We start from the raw sequence: 13,276 nt of genomic DNA, 5'->3' as shown, positions 1-13,276 counted from the left end.
ACGTGACTGGCCTACGCTTATCCAAACTCTTGCTACCTTTTCGAAAACCTCTAAGTGCCTGCTTGACCAAAAAGGATTTAGTAACATCAGTCAAACCCTGTAACTTGAAACCGAATGCGAGCCTAGCAACAAATTTACTAATTCTAGATGCCGACCACCCTAAGTCCGCAGCCTTACCAACCAAAAACAAGACTGCCAACGTCCTATCCTCGTCACTCTCTATCGCCCCCCAATGCGACACCCAAATTACCACAGACAAACGAATCTGGGGGACCTATGAACATAAAATCATCCAGGTAATGAATAACGGACTGCACACCTGCAACATCCCTGACCACCCATTCCAGAAAAGTACTGAAAGTTTCAAACAATGAACATGAAATAGAACAACCCATAGGCAAACACCTATCTAGGTAATAACCTTTGTTCCAAAAACAACCCAATAGCGGAATGCTAGCCGGGTGAACTGGAAGTAGCCTAAAAGCTGATTCAATGTCAGTTTTCGCTAACAGTGACCCAGGCCCGTACCTACGAACCCATGACACAGCCGCATCAAATGATGTGTATTCAACCGAACATAATTTCGGCGCTATACCGTCATTGACCGAACAACCTTTTGGGTACGACAAATGCCGGATCAGGCGAAATTTATTTGGCTCCTTCTTAGGCACTACCCCCAAAGGAGAAATGATCACACCTTCAACCGGTAGACTATCAAAAGGCCCCGCCATACGACCTAACTCCACTTCCTTTACCAACTTAACACCGACAACCTCTGGATGCAACAAAGCAGACCTCAAATTCTTAACAGAGAATGGAACCGTATGGTCAGGAGGCGGGATCCTGAAACCCTCCAAAAAACCATCATTAATAATCCTGGCCTTCGATTGATCTGGATATCTACTTAGAAAGGGGGCCATCCCTAGCAGATTCACTGGAGTCAACCCCTTTGACCGGTACCCACGACATCCTTCCTTTTCCTTTTTTGAAGCATTTTGCAGCCCCATGGGAGCTCCAGTTGCAATGGCAACAAACGTGCTTGAACTTACAGCTGTTCCCTTATTTGCACTGGCCATCATTAAATTGCCAGCACGTTCCCGACTTCTCTTTTCCTCCCTGTGCTCCCTGACTACCTCCCCCCTGTCCCGACGATTGACTCCCGCTTCCCCCGCTCCGGTGAAAGGACTGCCCGTATCTAGCAGGGGCCATCACTTTTAACAAAAGGCCAATATCTTTCTGGTCCCACTTAATCTCAGGCCGCATCGCCTTCCTCTGCCTGAATTGCTCGTCGTACCTCAGCCATGTTTATCCCACGTAAGTACGATGCGCTTCCCCAATCGCGTCTAAGTAACAGAATAGACCCGAGCAATTTTCAGGATACTTTTCCCCAATGACACCGGCCAATATAGCGAATGCTTGAAGCCAATTTGCAAAACTCTGAGGGATCATGCGCCACCTGTGCTTCTCCTCCTCTTCCTTTTTGCTATTATCCTTCCTCCCCTTGTCTAAATTAAACTTCTCCAAGGGAAGGAGGGAGAAAATTTTGACATATTCATCACGCCAAATTTTCTCCTTCACCACTTTTTTTAAATGTGCCCCCAGTGGCCCCTCGAAGCACACATACACCTCACCCTTTGCCCTATCATCCAGCTTCACCGTATCGCCCTTGTCCTTTTCCGTCTGAACCGATACTGAAACGCCCGTAGATGCTACCTCTGTGCCCGCCGCAGACCCTACCGTAACGCAACTGGGTTGCAGCAACACCTCCTGGCCTGGTAACCAAGCTCCTACGGGGGATGGCCTTGCCCCACCCGCTGCACCTCTCTCCATTCTAAGCAAAATCTGTGACATGCTATGCAAGATATCCCTAATCCCCGATACCTCTGCACCCCCGGGACCACCTAAACTCCTCCCCCCTGGCCCTACAAACTGACCACTACCTCCCCTTAGCAAAACAGCCCCTGCGGGCGACAAACAAGACATAGAATCATACTCACGCAGTTGCGCAGGTGCTGTGTTCCCGCCAGCCGGAATTCCTGAGTCCTGACGATCACCTCTTCCGTCACGGTCACTGCTGGAATCGGATCCTTCTTTGTCCATTCGCCACTCAAGGCCCGCGCCCCTGGCCTCTGCGTCACCAGGGGGGACCTGAACGGTCACGGATGCTGCAGACTGGCTTCTCCCCGACGATCGCCTCCCGCCTTACCGTCTTGCACTCCTGGATGCAGCTCTGGGCCTCCTCCGGCAACCAGACCCAGACGCACAGGCCTGGACGCTGCCAGGCAGAGCGGTGTCGCTACCCGCCGCTCCTTACCTTCCGCGTCGTCCATGTGAGCCAGGCAGCAGTGGTTCCCTGGACTGCTGCCTGCCCGCAGATGCTTGCCTCCCTGTTGTCATGGCGACGTCTCTGAGCTGGCCCACCAGGGATTCGACGGACGCCATTTCTGGGTAAATCACTCTGCTGCTCCTCAGGGAATGGCGGTTTTCCCACACTTTTCCCTATATATGCGCCTCTCCCACTACCCACCCCCCAACTTCCCATTATCCAATCCCCAAGGCTGCCTCATTCAAAAGGGGGAGGGGTGAAACCTCTAGACCAATCCCAGTCATGGGTGGCTTCCCCCTAGCTGTGCTGTCTCCAGCCCCCTCCTTGCTGATAGTTTTTGGTTTGCTTTCTTATTGCCTGTAGCATTTTACAAGATATGGGTATATTCTGTGAAACAGGACAAGTTTATCTTGGGATATGAGTTTTTGAATGCAAGATTGTTGTAGATATGTGAAAGCTGACATTGATTTTGAATTTAAGGCTGCATTCACACTTTGCTTTTGCAGGGTTTTCTTCATTTTTTTGTTGCTGCAATCGAGATAGAAATGGCAAAAAAATGCAATGCAGCTGCAACATGTGAACTTTTTTTTTATTTTACTTATAGAGCGTCATTAATTCCACAGCTCTTTACAGACATTATCAACACTATCCACATTGGGGGCTAGCAATCTAGATCCCCTATCAATATGTCTTTGGGGTGTGGGAGGAAACCCATGCGAACACGGGGATGTGGCGCCCCTGAGGGTTCGACCGCCACAGGAATGCTGCACTTCTCTAATGGAGTGTAGTGTTCCTCCTCTGAGGTAAGAACAGTGCGATGGTCAGGACCCTTCCTTCACATCCAACACCACACTTCTCCCACCAGAGGGGGCTAGAATGCACTATGTGCTGCCCTCCTGGTTACAGGGAGATTGGGGAACCAAGAGTTAGGGGAACCATTTAGTGGGTGAGGGTGGAGGACTCACATTTTAGTGACACTTTAAATTTCATATTTAGTAAAAAGCCATCTTGGTTCATGGTCTTTTGGGAGGTCCTTTGGTCTTTGATCAGTCTTGGAACTGTGAACACTGTGATCTCCGACCCTGAGTGTGGATCCTGTGTGGACTTGCAGCGGATGGAGACACAGCCCTCGTACCTTGGCCTTGGGACGACTGGAGATGATGAACGTCTCAGCCCGGTCAAGGACCATGACCAAGAAGGCCCGGAGCTTAAGAGTGTAGCTCCATGGCAAATGGATCCCAGGGAGGATGCAGACGGAGCGGTAGACGCCACCTGTCCTCGCCCACCTGATATATTCAGAGGGAGTCCGGCTGCAAGAGGGGTACCGGCCCCCGACACCCGAACTTGCTACTCCACGTCCTGGTCGGTAAGCCCGGTAGGCCCTGAGGATCCCACCGGGTATCGGAAGGAGCGGAGCTGCCACCCGTACCCTTTTTCTGAGAAGAGCTCAGAGGGAGACCCGGCCTATCCACACACACACAGACGGGAAAGGACCCGGTCTGAAGTCTAGGAAAACTCTGGTGCAGGATCCTGATTTAACACTGGACTTGCTCGGAGGTTGTCGGACCCCCGTCCCTGGTGGCCGCAGAACTCCGCGAGGAGCAGGGAGTCGCCTTCCTTCTGCCATCTCTTATGTGAGTAAAGCCTTGGAAGTTCACCCCTATGGCCTCTGGACTTTCTTTAATCGGCGCTACACCGCACGACACAGACTTTCTAGACTACTACCCCGCCTCCGTCCTGTCTCTCTGCCCTGAGGCCTTGCGCCACCTGTGGGGAGTAGTAACAACGCCAGCTGCCCTAACACCAGGCCTCAGCGGACTGCGGCAGCGCTGGTGGCCTTCACCAGGTGCCACAGGTGGCGTAGTTGTAATCAGCCACTCAACCCGGATAAGCCCATACCATCCCTTTTAAATTGTGACGGCCCTGAGCACGGAGCGGGTCCGGGCCACGGCTGCACCCCATCTCTCCATCTTAGGACCCGACTCCGAGTCCCCCATCTCCCAGGATAAAGAAAAGGGCTTCCGAGAAGAGGCGTCACAGGGAGAACATACAAAATCCTACATTCATGCAATAATGAACCCTTTAAAAATGTTTTAAAATATAGCATCAACCATAAGTATTAACTTCTATCTATTTTAAGGGTTATTCCCATCTTCAAAGTCAGGTATAATTGGAAAGCGCTTGTAAAAACAAGCAACTTTCTAATTTACTATTTATTTAATTCGGCTCAAACTGACAATATAAACTTAGCACATAGACGGGTAGATATATTTAGTGGTACAAATCACTGCCTCTTTTCTTGAGAAACTGAAGTTTAAAGGGAATCTGTCACCTGTTTTTGCTCTGTAATTTGAGAGCAGTATGATGTAGGGGCTGAGAGCCTGATTCCAACGATGTGTCACTTACTGGACTGTGTTTTGCTGTTTCAGTACAATCAGAGTTTTATCAGCAGGAGATTATCACTATAGGACAAGCTGCCCGCATGCCTCCTAGGCCATCCACACACCCCAACATTGAATGGCAGCTTTTTGTCAATATACATTGGCAGCTTTCTGTGTACAATCAGTGCTATGGGCTGGATTACATAGGGCTCAACATTTCAAGGTCTGCTAGACCTTTAGCAGAGAAAATTGTGACTCTATCATAAGTGCTGGACCCAGTAACTAAGTTATACATTGCTGGAATCAGGGTCTCTGTCCCTACATCATGCGGCTGTCACATTACATAGCAAAAACCTGCTGATAGATTCTCTGTAATCATATATGCTTATTATAGTTCACTGTGCACCCTTAGAGTGGTCTAGAGGCTCAGTGCACCGTTCCGTACACTGGTTTTGCATGCCCAGCCTCCTTCATTAGTGATCGACAGCGCTGCCTTGCCTGGAGCTAGAACTGTCTGCAGAAAAAGCTCAGGCTGACAGTCACCAGTGAGGGTGCAAAATCAGTGGGAGATCGGTTTGCAGAGCCTCTTGGTCACACTAAGGATGCATCAAGCTCCCTAATTTGCTTATTTGATTAAACTTCAATTACTGCAGAATAGAAGCAGGATTTGGAACTATAGGTGTAATTTTTTGAGTGACTATATCCCCTACAGGGTTTTGTTTTATAATGTCAGATTGGGCTGACAGATTCCCTTTAATATCTGCCCCCTGATAATTAAAATTGCATTTTTTTATTGTTTACTGTTCATAGCCTAGACAGTAGCAGTGGCTAAAGATGCACTTACAAGCTCTTACATAGTGAGCTTGCAAACACGGCACTGAAACTGGACAGGATCTTTGGAACTTGCTATTAGTTCCGATTCTGGCCAGCTTCAGCACCACTGCACTTCTTTAATGCTGCCTCATATAACATCAGGGAGCGCTAGATTCACATCTGGCCTGAACTGTCAATCAAGCAGGAGCGCACTGCTTCTTAGCAAGTAGGTAGCTGTGAGCCTGGAGAGCGGTGCGCTCCTGACAATAAATCACGGGACAAGCCCTTTAATTCAATTTATGTTGTGCACCATTTTATTTGACCAATAAATAACAGATTAGCAGAATTTCGGGTGCTGCTAACACACCCCTCCAGGAATGCATTAGGGCAAGCATAACTAGCAGATTGCCAGATATAGTGGTGCTCATCTTGAGATAAAACAGTACAAAATTATGAGCAAAAACAGCATGAAAAACTGAATGAGAGCGGCACTCACAATTGATACGTGAAAATACAGCACTGTATTGTGGTCGTCATATGAGGAGACATAAAGACAGTGTCGGACTGGGGTGCCAAAGGCCCACCAGTAACATTGACTTTGGGGGACCCACTTTTCAACTGCATGCAAATATTACACTACCCTTGTTCACAAATTTCCCTATACCTCTATATAATAATAAACTGGGTATTTTGGTGAATGAATGATGGTATGCTGCTTTTTTTCTGTTCCAAGTGAATTATGCCAAGTACTGCCCATATAGTGGAGTTGGGGCCCACCAGAGGATTTCCCTGCTGCCCTATGGGCCAGTCTGAGCCTGAATAAAGAGGAATGTAAGCGACAGCTGTTTCGCATAAACTACACTTCTTCAGGCTCAGCCGGAAAAAGCGTAGTTTACGTGAAACAGCTGTCGCTTATTTATGTCTTTATGTCTCCTCATGTGACAACCACAATAAAGTGCTGTACTTTCATGTACTAGTGGTGAGTGCCGCTCTCATTCAGTTTCAATCTGTTTTTGCTCACCATTTTATTTGCAAATTCTTATGAATGACAGTAAATCACGTCTTATAAAAGCGCTTTGTGTTTTTTAGCCCACTGAAATTGGCCAACAGTTTCTGATGGCCAATTTCAGTGGGCTAAAAAACACAAAAATTCTGCCTTTTTTTACCATCCTTGGCCATTTATTGGCTGTGTTCTTTTGTGCAAATGTGGCACCCCAGGGGTCTGGTTTCCACAGTAACAGCAATGTTATGTCTGAGAGCAGGTGGGAGGTCTCTTGGTCAGGAATCCTATGCATGCCACACCTCCTGCCCAGTCCTGGGAGGGGAAGAACTTCCCCTATATAAACCTGGGGCTGAGGCAGGGTTAGAGAGTTCAGAGGGAGAGTTCAGCCAGGAGGGCTGACAGGGAGCTGTGGCTCCAGCTGGGCCCAGCTCCTGGGCCATGCCAGAAGTAGAGACAGAGAAGAGAAGCAGCTATGGGAAGAAACAACAGGAGCTCTGTGGGAGCAGTGTTACAAGGAGTCAGGGGCTGGCAGCTGCAGAGCTCGCCCTGACTGAGAAGTTATCACCGGACCCGGAGTCCGAGGCTGTGGGGACTAACTCCTATCCAGCAGCAGAAACCGACCGGCAGGGGATTGCAGGTCCTCTGGCCCAGAAACCCGAAGGCACGGTCACACGCGTGGGACCAGCACCGCCGTCGTGGAGCGGAAGCTACTAGAAGGCCCCGAGTCACCGGCCATACGGGTGAGCACCACACGGTACACTCAGGGACGTGGGCTACTTATACCCGCTTCTAGCAAGGTAGCCAGAAGAGTATCGTTAGTTTGGGAGGCCTACAACTCCGCCTGGCCAGGGGAGATCCCATCTGCTCAAGGACTGACCAGGCCCCAATCGCTAGCCAGTACTCCGGGAGGGTCTATCGTTGTCACCAGTAAAGACCCTGAACTACACCGTACCGTCTCCGAGTGGTTCCTGCTACCCCCATCATCCACGTCGGCTGCCCTGAGGCCATACCCCTCCCGTTGGGGGTTATACTATCACGCTGCACAATCCTACCACCGGCCTCAGCGGTCTGCCCTGCAGCAGCAGCTCCTTAGCTGTACTCAACGGGTGGCGTAGTCGTTCAACATCTACCGCTGATACATCGCCGCTCAGTTTGACTCCCTGGGCACGGACCGGGTCACCGCCACGAGACTACAACCCTCAAGAGATCCGGCTCCGGGTAAGCTCCCGCGTGCGCAACGCAGCGCGACACAGGCCCAGGGGCGCGTCAATTTTTGGCGTAGTCGGCAGGATTTCGTGCCCGCAACCACCGGGTACTGCGTGCCTGAAAAAGACTGTTCAAACTTACCAGTGGTGAAGGTTCCCGCCATCCGGCGCCATCTTCTGCCTTCTTCCCGCCATCCGCGAAGTTTTCCCGCCATCCGGCGCCATCTTCTGCCTTCTTCCCGCCATCCGTGGAGTTTTCCCGCCGTTGGACGCCATCTTGAGGACGCCGCGCGGGAAGAAGAGGGGCGTGGACTCCGAAAGCGCGCGAGAACTGAAGCCCCACCTCACGTCCGGACGTTGCGTAAGGTCCTGGAAGGAGCCCAGCAGACGCCGACGTCACAGGAGCGCGACGGAAGGTCTTCAACCCTGACGATCCACTGCGGAGCCGCGGCCTACGGAAGAGGATCATCGCAAGGTAGGCCACGGTCCACTAGGGGGGAGAAGGATGCCGGATATGCAGGAGAGCTTCACCGCTTCAACCCCCGCCAGCGCCACCGCTGTTGCGGTCAGGCCTTTCACCATGCCCTATATCCCGGGGGCAGCCTGGCTACCCCAGTACTCAGGGGAGTCACATACCCTGCATGACTTTAGAGAAAAGCTGGATAGCCTCTTCCAGGTGTACCCCCTCACAGAGGAGAAAAAAGTGAGCATCCTGGTGGCCCAATTAACCGGGGCAGCCCAAAGGGAGGTAAAGTCCTGGCCACCTGGGAGGAGGACTGTCGCAGAGATACTAACCCAGCTAACCGAGGAGGAGCTGCAGTACTACCAATACGAGGAAAGCCAAGAGGACCCGGACGGGTCTGAGGACTACCCTCAGGAGGGAGCACAAAGAGGACATAGCTACTGAAGGGAAGTAGCGTGAATAAAGAGCTGTAAATAGTTACCCGTAAGGGTACAAGGACTGCTGCTAATTAAAATATGGTCCCCGTTGGGATTAGTGAATTGTTCCCCATGTGCCCCTATCTTAAACCAGGCTGAGGACTGTGAGCAGCCATTCCTTATCCCCACTGGCCGAGGACTGAGAGCGGCCATATCCTGTAAATAATTATGTGTTTCTAGTAATTTATGGGAGTCTTTGGTGGATTTACCGGGAATCCTTTGTACATAGTTGGAGCGTAACCCAGGACGGACTAAAGACTGTTAAGGACTCGGGGCAGGACAGACCCCTACCTGGTTACGTCTCCCTGTTTTGGTGAAATGGACACCTTGCTTTTCTTCAAAAACTGCACCCGGTTGCGGACACGCCGTGAACATCTTTATATGTTTTTCTTATTGTACTATTATTGTTTATACCTTGTTATGTTTAAAAATATGTTTAGTCCCGGAGTACTAAATTTCACTAGGGGGGAATGTGGCACCCCAGGGGTCTGGTTTCCACAGTAACAGCAATGTTATGTCTGAGAGCAGGTGGGAGGTCTCTTGGTCAGGAATCCTATGCATGCCACACCTCCTGCCCAGTCCTGGGAGGGGAAGAACTTCCCCTATATAAACCTGGGGCTGAGGCAGGGTTAGAGAGTTCAGAGGGAGAGTTCAGCCAGGAGGGCTGACAGGGAGCTGTGGCTCCGGCTGGGCCCAGCTCCTGGGCCATGCCAGAAGTAGAGACAGAGAAGAGAAGCAGCTATGGGAAGAAACAACAGGAGCTCTGTGGGAGCAGTGTTACAAGGAGTCAGGGGCTGGCAGCTGCAGAGCTCGCCCTGACTGAGAAGTTATCACCGGACCCGGAGTCCGAGGCTGTGGGGACTAACTCCTATCCAGCAGCAGAAACCGACCGGCAGGGGATTGCAGGTCCTCTGGCCCAGAAACCCGAAGGCACGGTCACACGCGTGGGACCAGCACCGCCGTCGTGGAGCGGAAGCTACTAGAAGGCCCCGAGTCACCGGCCATACGGGTGAGCACCACACGGTACACTCAGGGACGTGGGCTACTTATACCCGCTTCTAGCAAGGTAGCCAGAAGAGTATCGTTAGTTTGGGAGGCCTACAACTCCGCCTGGCCAGGGGAGATCCCATCTGCTCAAGGACTGACCAGGCCCCAATCGCTAGCCAGTACTCCGGGAGGGTCTATCGTTGTCACCAGTAAAGACCCTGAACTACACCGTACCGTCTCCGAGTGGTTCCTGCTACCCCCATCATCCACGTCGGCTGCCCTGAGGCCATACCCCTCCCGTTGGGGGTTATACTATCACGCTGCACAATCCTACCACCGGCCTCAGCGGTCTGCCCTGCAGCAGCAGCTCCTTAGCTGTACTCAACGGGTGGCGTAGTCGTCCAACATCTACCGCTGATACATCGCCGCTCAGTTTGACTCCCTGGGCACGGACCGGGTCACCGCCACGAGACTACAACCCTCAAGAGATCCGGCTCCGGGTAAGCTCCCGCGTGCGCAACGCAGCGCGACACAGGCCCAGGGGCGCGTCACAAAGAACTGGGTAGATGGGACAGATAATAAGTTGAAATTTCGGCATGTGATGTATTTTAGTCTGTGTTGGTCATCGGTAGCCCAGCAGTTATAGATTAACGTACATCATTACAACTAGAAATCCTATTTATACAAGCAATACATATAAAAACCCAGGATACAATGATTAGAATAGTGTAGAAGCTTCATGGCAGTAGATCACTACGTTGTGGGAAACCTCTGCTCCTGAATGGAGTAAATCTATAACACGAGGCCGATCTCATCATAGAACAGAAGTTCCTCCTGGTTCTTTATATTTCTGGGGAAGTCGACTGAGTACTTATAATACTGATGAAAAGAATAAATGCCCGTGTATAAGACAGAGAAGCTGTTTGACCGTATCCAACTTGAAGAGAAAGAGATGTCACTTAGTTGATAGATTTGTTGCCATATCTGTATTTTATCTGTTAGATGTTGAAGGCTTTGATTCCCTTGTGTCAACTGGAGAGAAACTTAGTCCTCCTACTGCTTCAAGGCCTAAATCCAGCGGGAGACGTCCACCTTCCCAGTCTCTGACGTCGTATGTATGTGCCGCAATTCATGCTCCACACAACTAAATGCTGCTCATGACTAAGGGACGGCCTATAATGCAATCTACAGAAGTGTCCTACAGAATAGGAGACCTGAGCGGCAGGGATCACTTTACACCACTGACAGACCCAGCCTTACACATTCTTCTCATTATTCTGTTTGTCCTGGTTATAAGTCGTCACTCTCCTGAACCCAGCTGCTAAATGTATAGACACATGCAATTTTCAAGGAGTGTAAAGACTTCTCATGAGTACAGATGCCTTAAAGGGAAGGTGCCATCAAAAAAAAATTTTTTTCAACATTTGCGAAAACGTAAAGTATTATTGTTTTGATTAGTTTCTCCAATATTATCATATTTTTTTAATGGAGTAAAATATGAAAAATAATTTAAAAAGTTTGACATGTTCCACTTTGAAACACTAGGGGGAGCCGCTACTGAAATTTGGCATGAAAACCTTGTGTAGAGCTGGCATGCATTACGACTGCTGAAAATCTGGGCTGGATTTGCTCCATGTCTGATGTCTCCTCCTCCCCCCTCCCTTTCTGGGTGTTTACAAATGGATAAGAGACAATGAAGTTTAGGAATTAGGATCTCTCACAGTGAGGAGCCATTTTGTTGTAGACACAAAGTGATACCAACACACAACTACATGCAGATCCTTATGCAGCAAGGTCTGATATTAGGCTATGTGCCCACTTTGCGTAAATTAAGCAGAAATTTCTGCATCATTTCCACATCCCCCTGCTGCGGGAAAGCGCAAGCCTAATTCACATGCGTTTTCCTGCAAAACACAAGCGCAAATCCAGCGTTTTTGCATGCATTTTAGCATGCACATTGTCAAGAGCTTTCCAAGCGATATTAGCATCACTTGGAAAAGTGCTTGACAGGTTGGTCACACTGCATAGTGCTTGACAAGTGTGACCAACTTTTTACTATTGATGCTGCATATGCATGTAAAAAATAATAAGTCTCCTCACCGCTCCTCCCCGGTAGCTTTGTTCCCATAGATACAGAGCGGCAGGACCTGTGAGGACCTCACGGTCACATGACCGCAGCGTCATCGCAGGCCGTTGCCGCAATGCATCTCTGGGTCCGGAGGCAGCGGCGGTGAGGAGATTGTGGGCTGACAGAGGGTAAGTATATTGATATTTATTATTTTCATTATTTTTTTACAACAGGTTTTATGGTACCTGGGCCTGGAGGTGAGTCTCCTCTCCTCCAGACCCGGGTACCATACACATATTGAAGCGCACAATATACACATGGTGGGCATGGACATACGCATAAGGCGGCGATTACACCGCGTAACCGCAAAATTAATGGACATGCTACGTGTTTTTACGCAGCGATAATACGCAGCATGTGCTCATGACTTGCGTTCTCACATAGGGGACCATGGGGGGCATATATACTAGCGTTTTTCAAGTGTTTGCGCTGCGTAATTTACGTGAAAAAAACTCTTAAACGCTATGTGGGCACACAGCCGTAGACACATAGTGATACCAACACACAACTACATGCAGATCCTTATGCAGCAAGGTCTGATATTAGAGCGTCAGCTCTGCGGCCCAGGCCTGGATATTCAGGAGTATATAGTACAGAGCGGTCACTGAGGTCTGATATTAGAGCGTCAGCTCTGCGGCCCAGGCCTGGATATACAGGAGTATATAGTACAGAGCGGTCACTGAGGTCTGATATTAGAGCGTCAGCTCTGCGGCCCAAGCCTGGATATACAGGAGTATATAGTACAGAGCGGTCACTGAGGTCTGATATTAGAGCGTCAGCTCTGCGGCCCAGGCCTGGATATACAGGAGTATATAGTACAGAGCGGTCACTGAGGTCTGATATTAGAGCGTCAGCTCTGCGGCCCAGGCCTGGATATACAGGAGTATATAGTACAGAGCGGTCACTGAGGTCTGATATTAGAGCGTCAGCTCTGCGGCCCAGGCCTGGACTGAATATTGTCCTTGTGTTCTTACTATTTATTTTGTATATAATGTATTTAAATGTTTCAGTTTTATTTAGTAATTTGCATTTTCATTATTAATGCAAATATAAAGGGTCGCTGGTCATGTGACCTCTCATGTTATGGATTAGGTACCAGTGACAAGTAACAGTAGAATAGTGACTGCAGCTCTGGAGGTGACTGGAGGATAAGACGTGCTGTCTTATTCTTCAGTCACCTCCAGATCAGAATTCACTATTCTGTTACATGATGACACAGAATAGTGAGCGAAGCTCTGGAGGTGACTGGAGGATAAGACCAGATGTAACAGCAGAATAGTGACCGTAGCTCTGGAGGATAAAACCAGATGTAACAACAGAATAGTGACCGCAGCTCTGGAGGATAAGACCAGATGTAACAGCAGAATAGTGAGTGCAGTTCTGGAGGATAAGACAAGATGTAACAGCAGAATAGTGACCGCAGCTCTGGAGGATAAAACCAGATGTAACAGCAGAATAGTGACCGCAGCTCTGGCAGATAAAACCAGATGTAAG

At 49.7% G+C, this 13,276-nt stretch overlaps 1 protein-coding gene across 1 annotated transcript in view; it reads left to right on the top strand.

Moving 5' to 3' along the window:
* The window catches only part of LOC141219260 (SH3 domain-containing kinase-binding protein 1-like), a 97,787-nt gene that overhangs the window by 66,365 nt on the left and 18,146 nt on the right, over positions 1-13,276 (top strand). Inside the window, exon 2 of the mRNA XM_073666028.1 lies at positions 10,657-10,769. Within this exon, the coding sequence (XP_073522129.1) occupies positions 10,657-10,769 (113 nt within the window). The remainder of the gene's footprint in view (positions 1-10,656; positions 10,770-13,276) is intronic.

Source organism: Phyllobates terribilis, unplaced genomic scaffold (genome assembly GCF_046119375.1).
Source record: "Phyllobates terribilis strain yellow unplaced genomic scaffold, ASM4611937v1 Scaffold_258__1_contigs__length_2716348, whole genome shotgun sequence".
Classification (NCBI taxonomy): Eukaryota; Metazoa; Chordata; class Amphibia; order Anura; family Dendrobatidae; genus Phyllobates; species Phyllobates terribilis.
The sequence above is the reverse complement of the archived record's forward strand: the minus strand, read 5'-3'. Positions and strand labels throughout refer to the sequence as shown.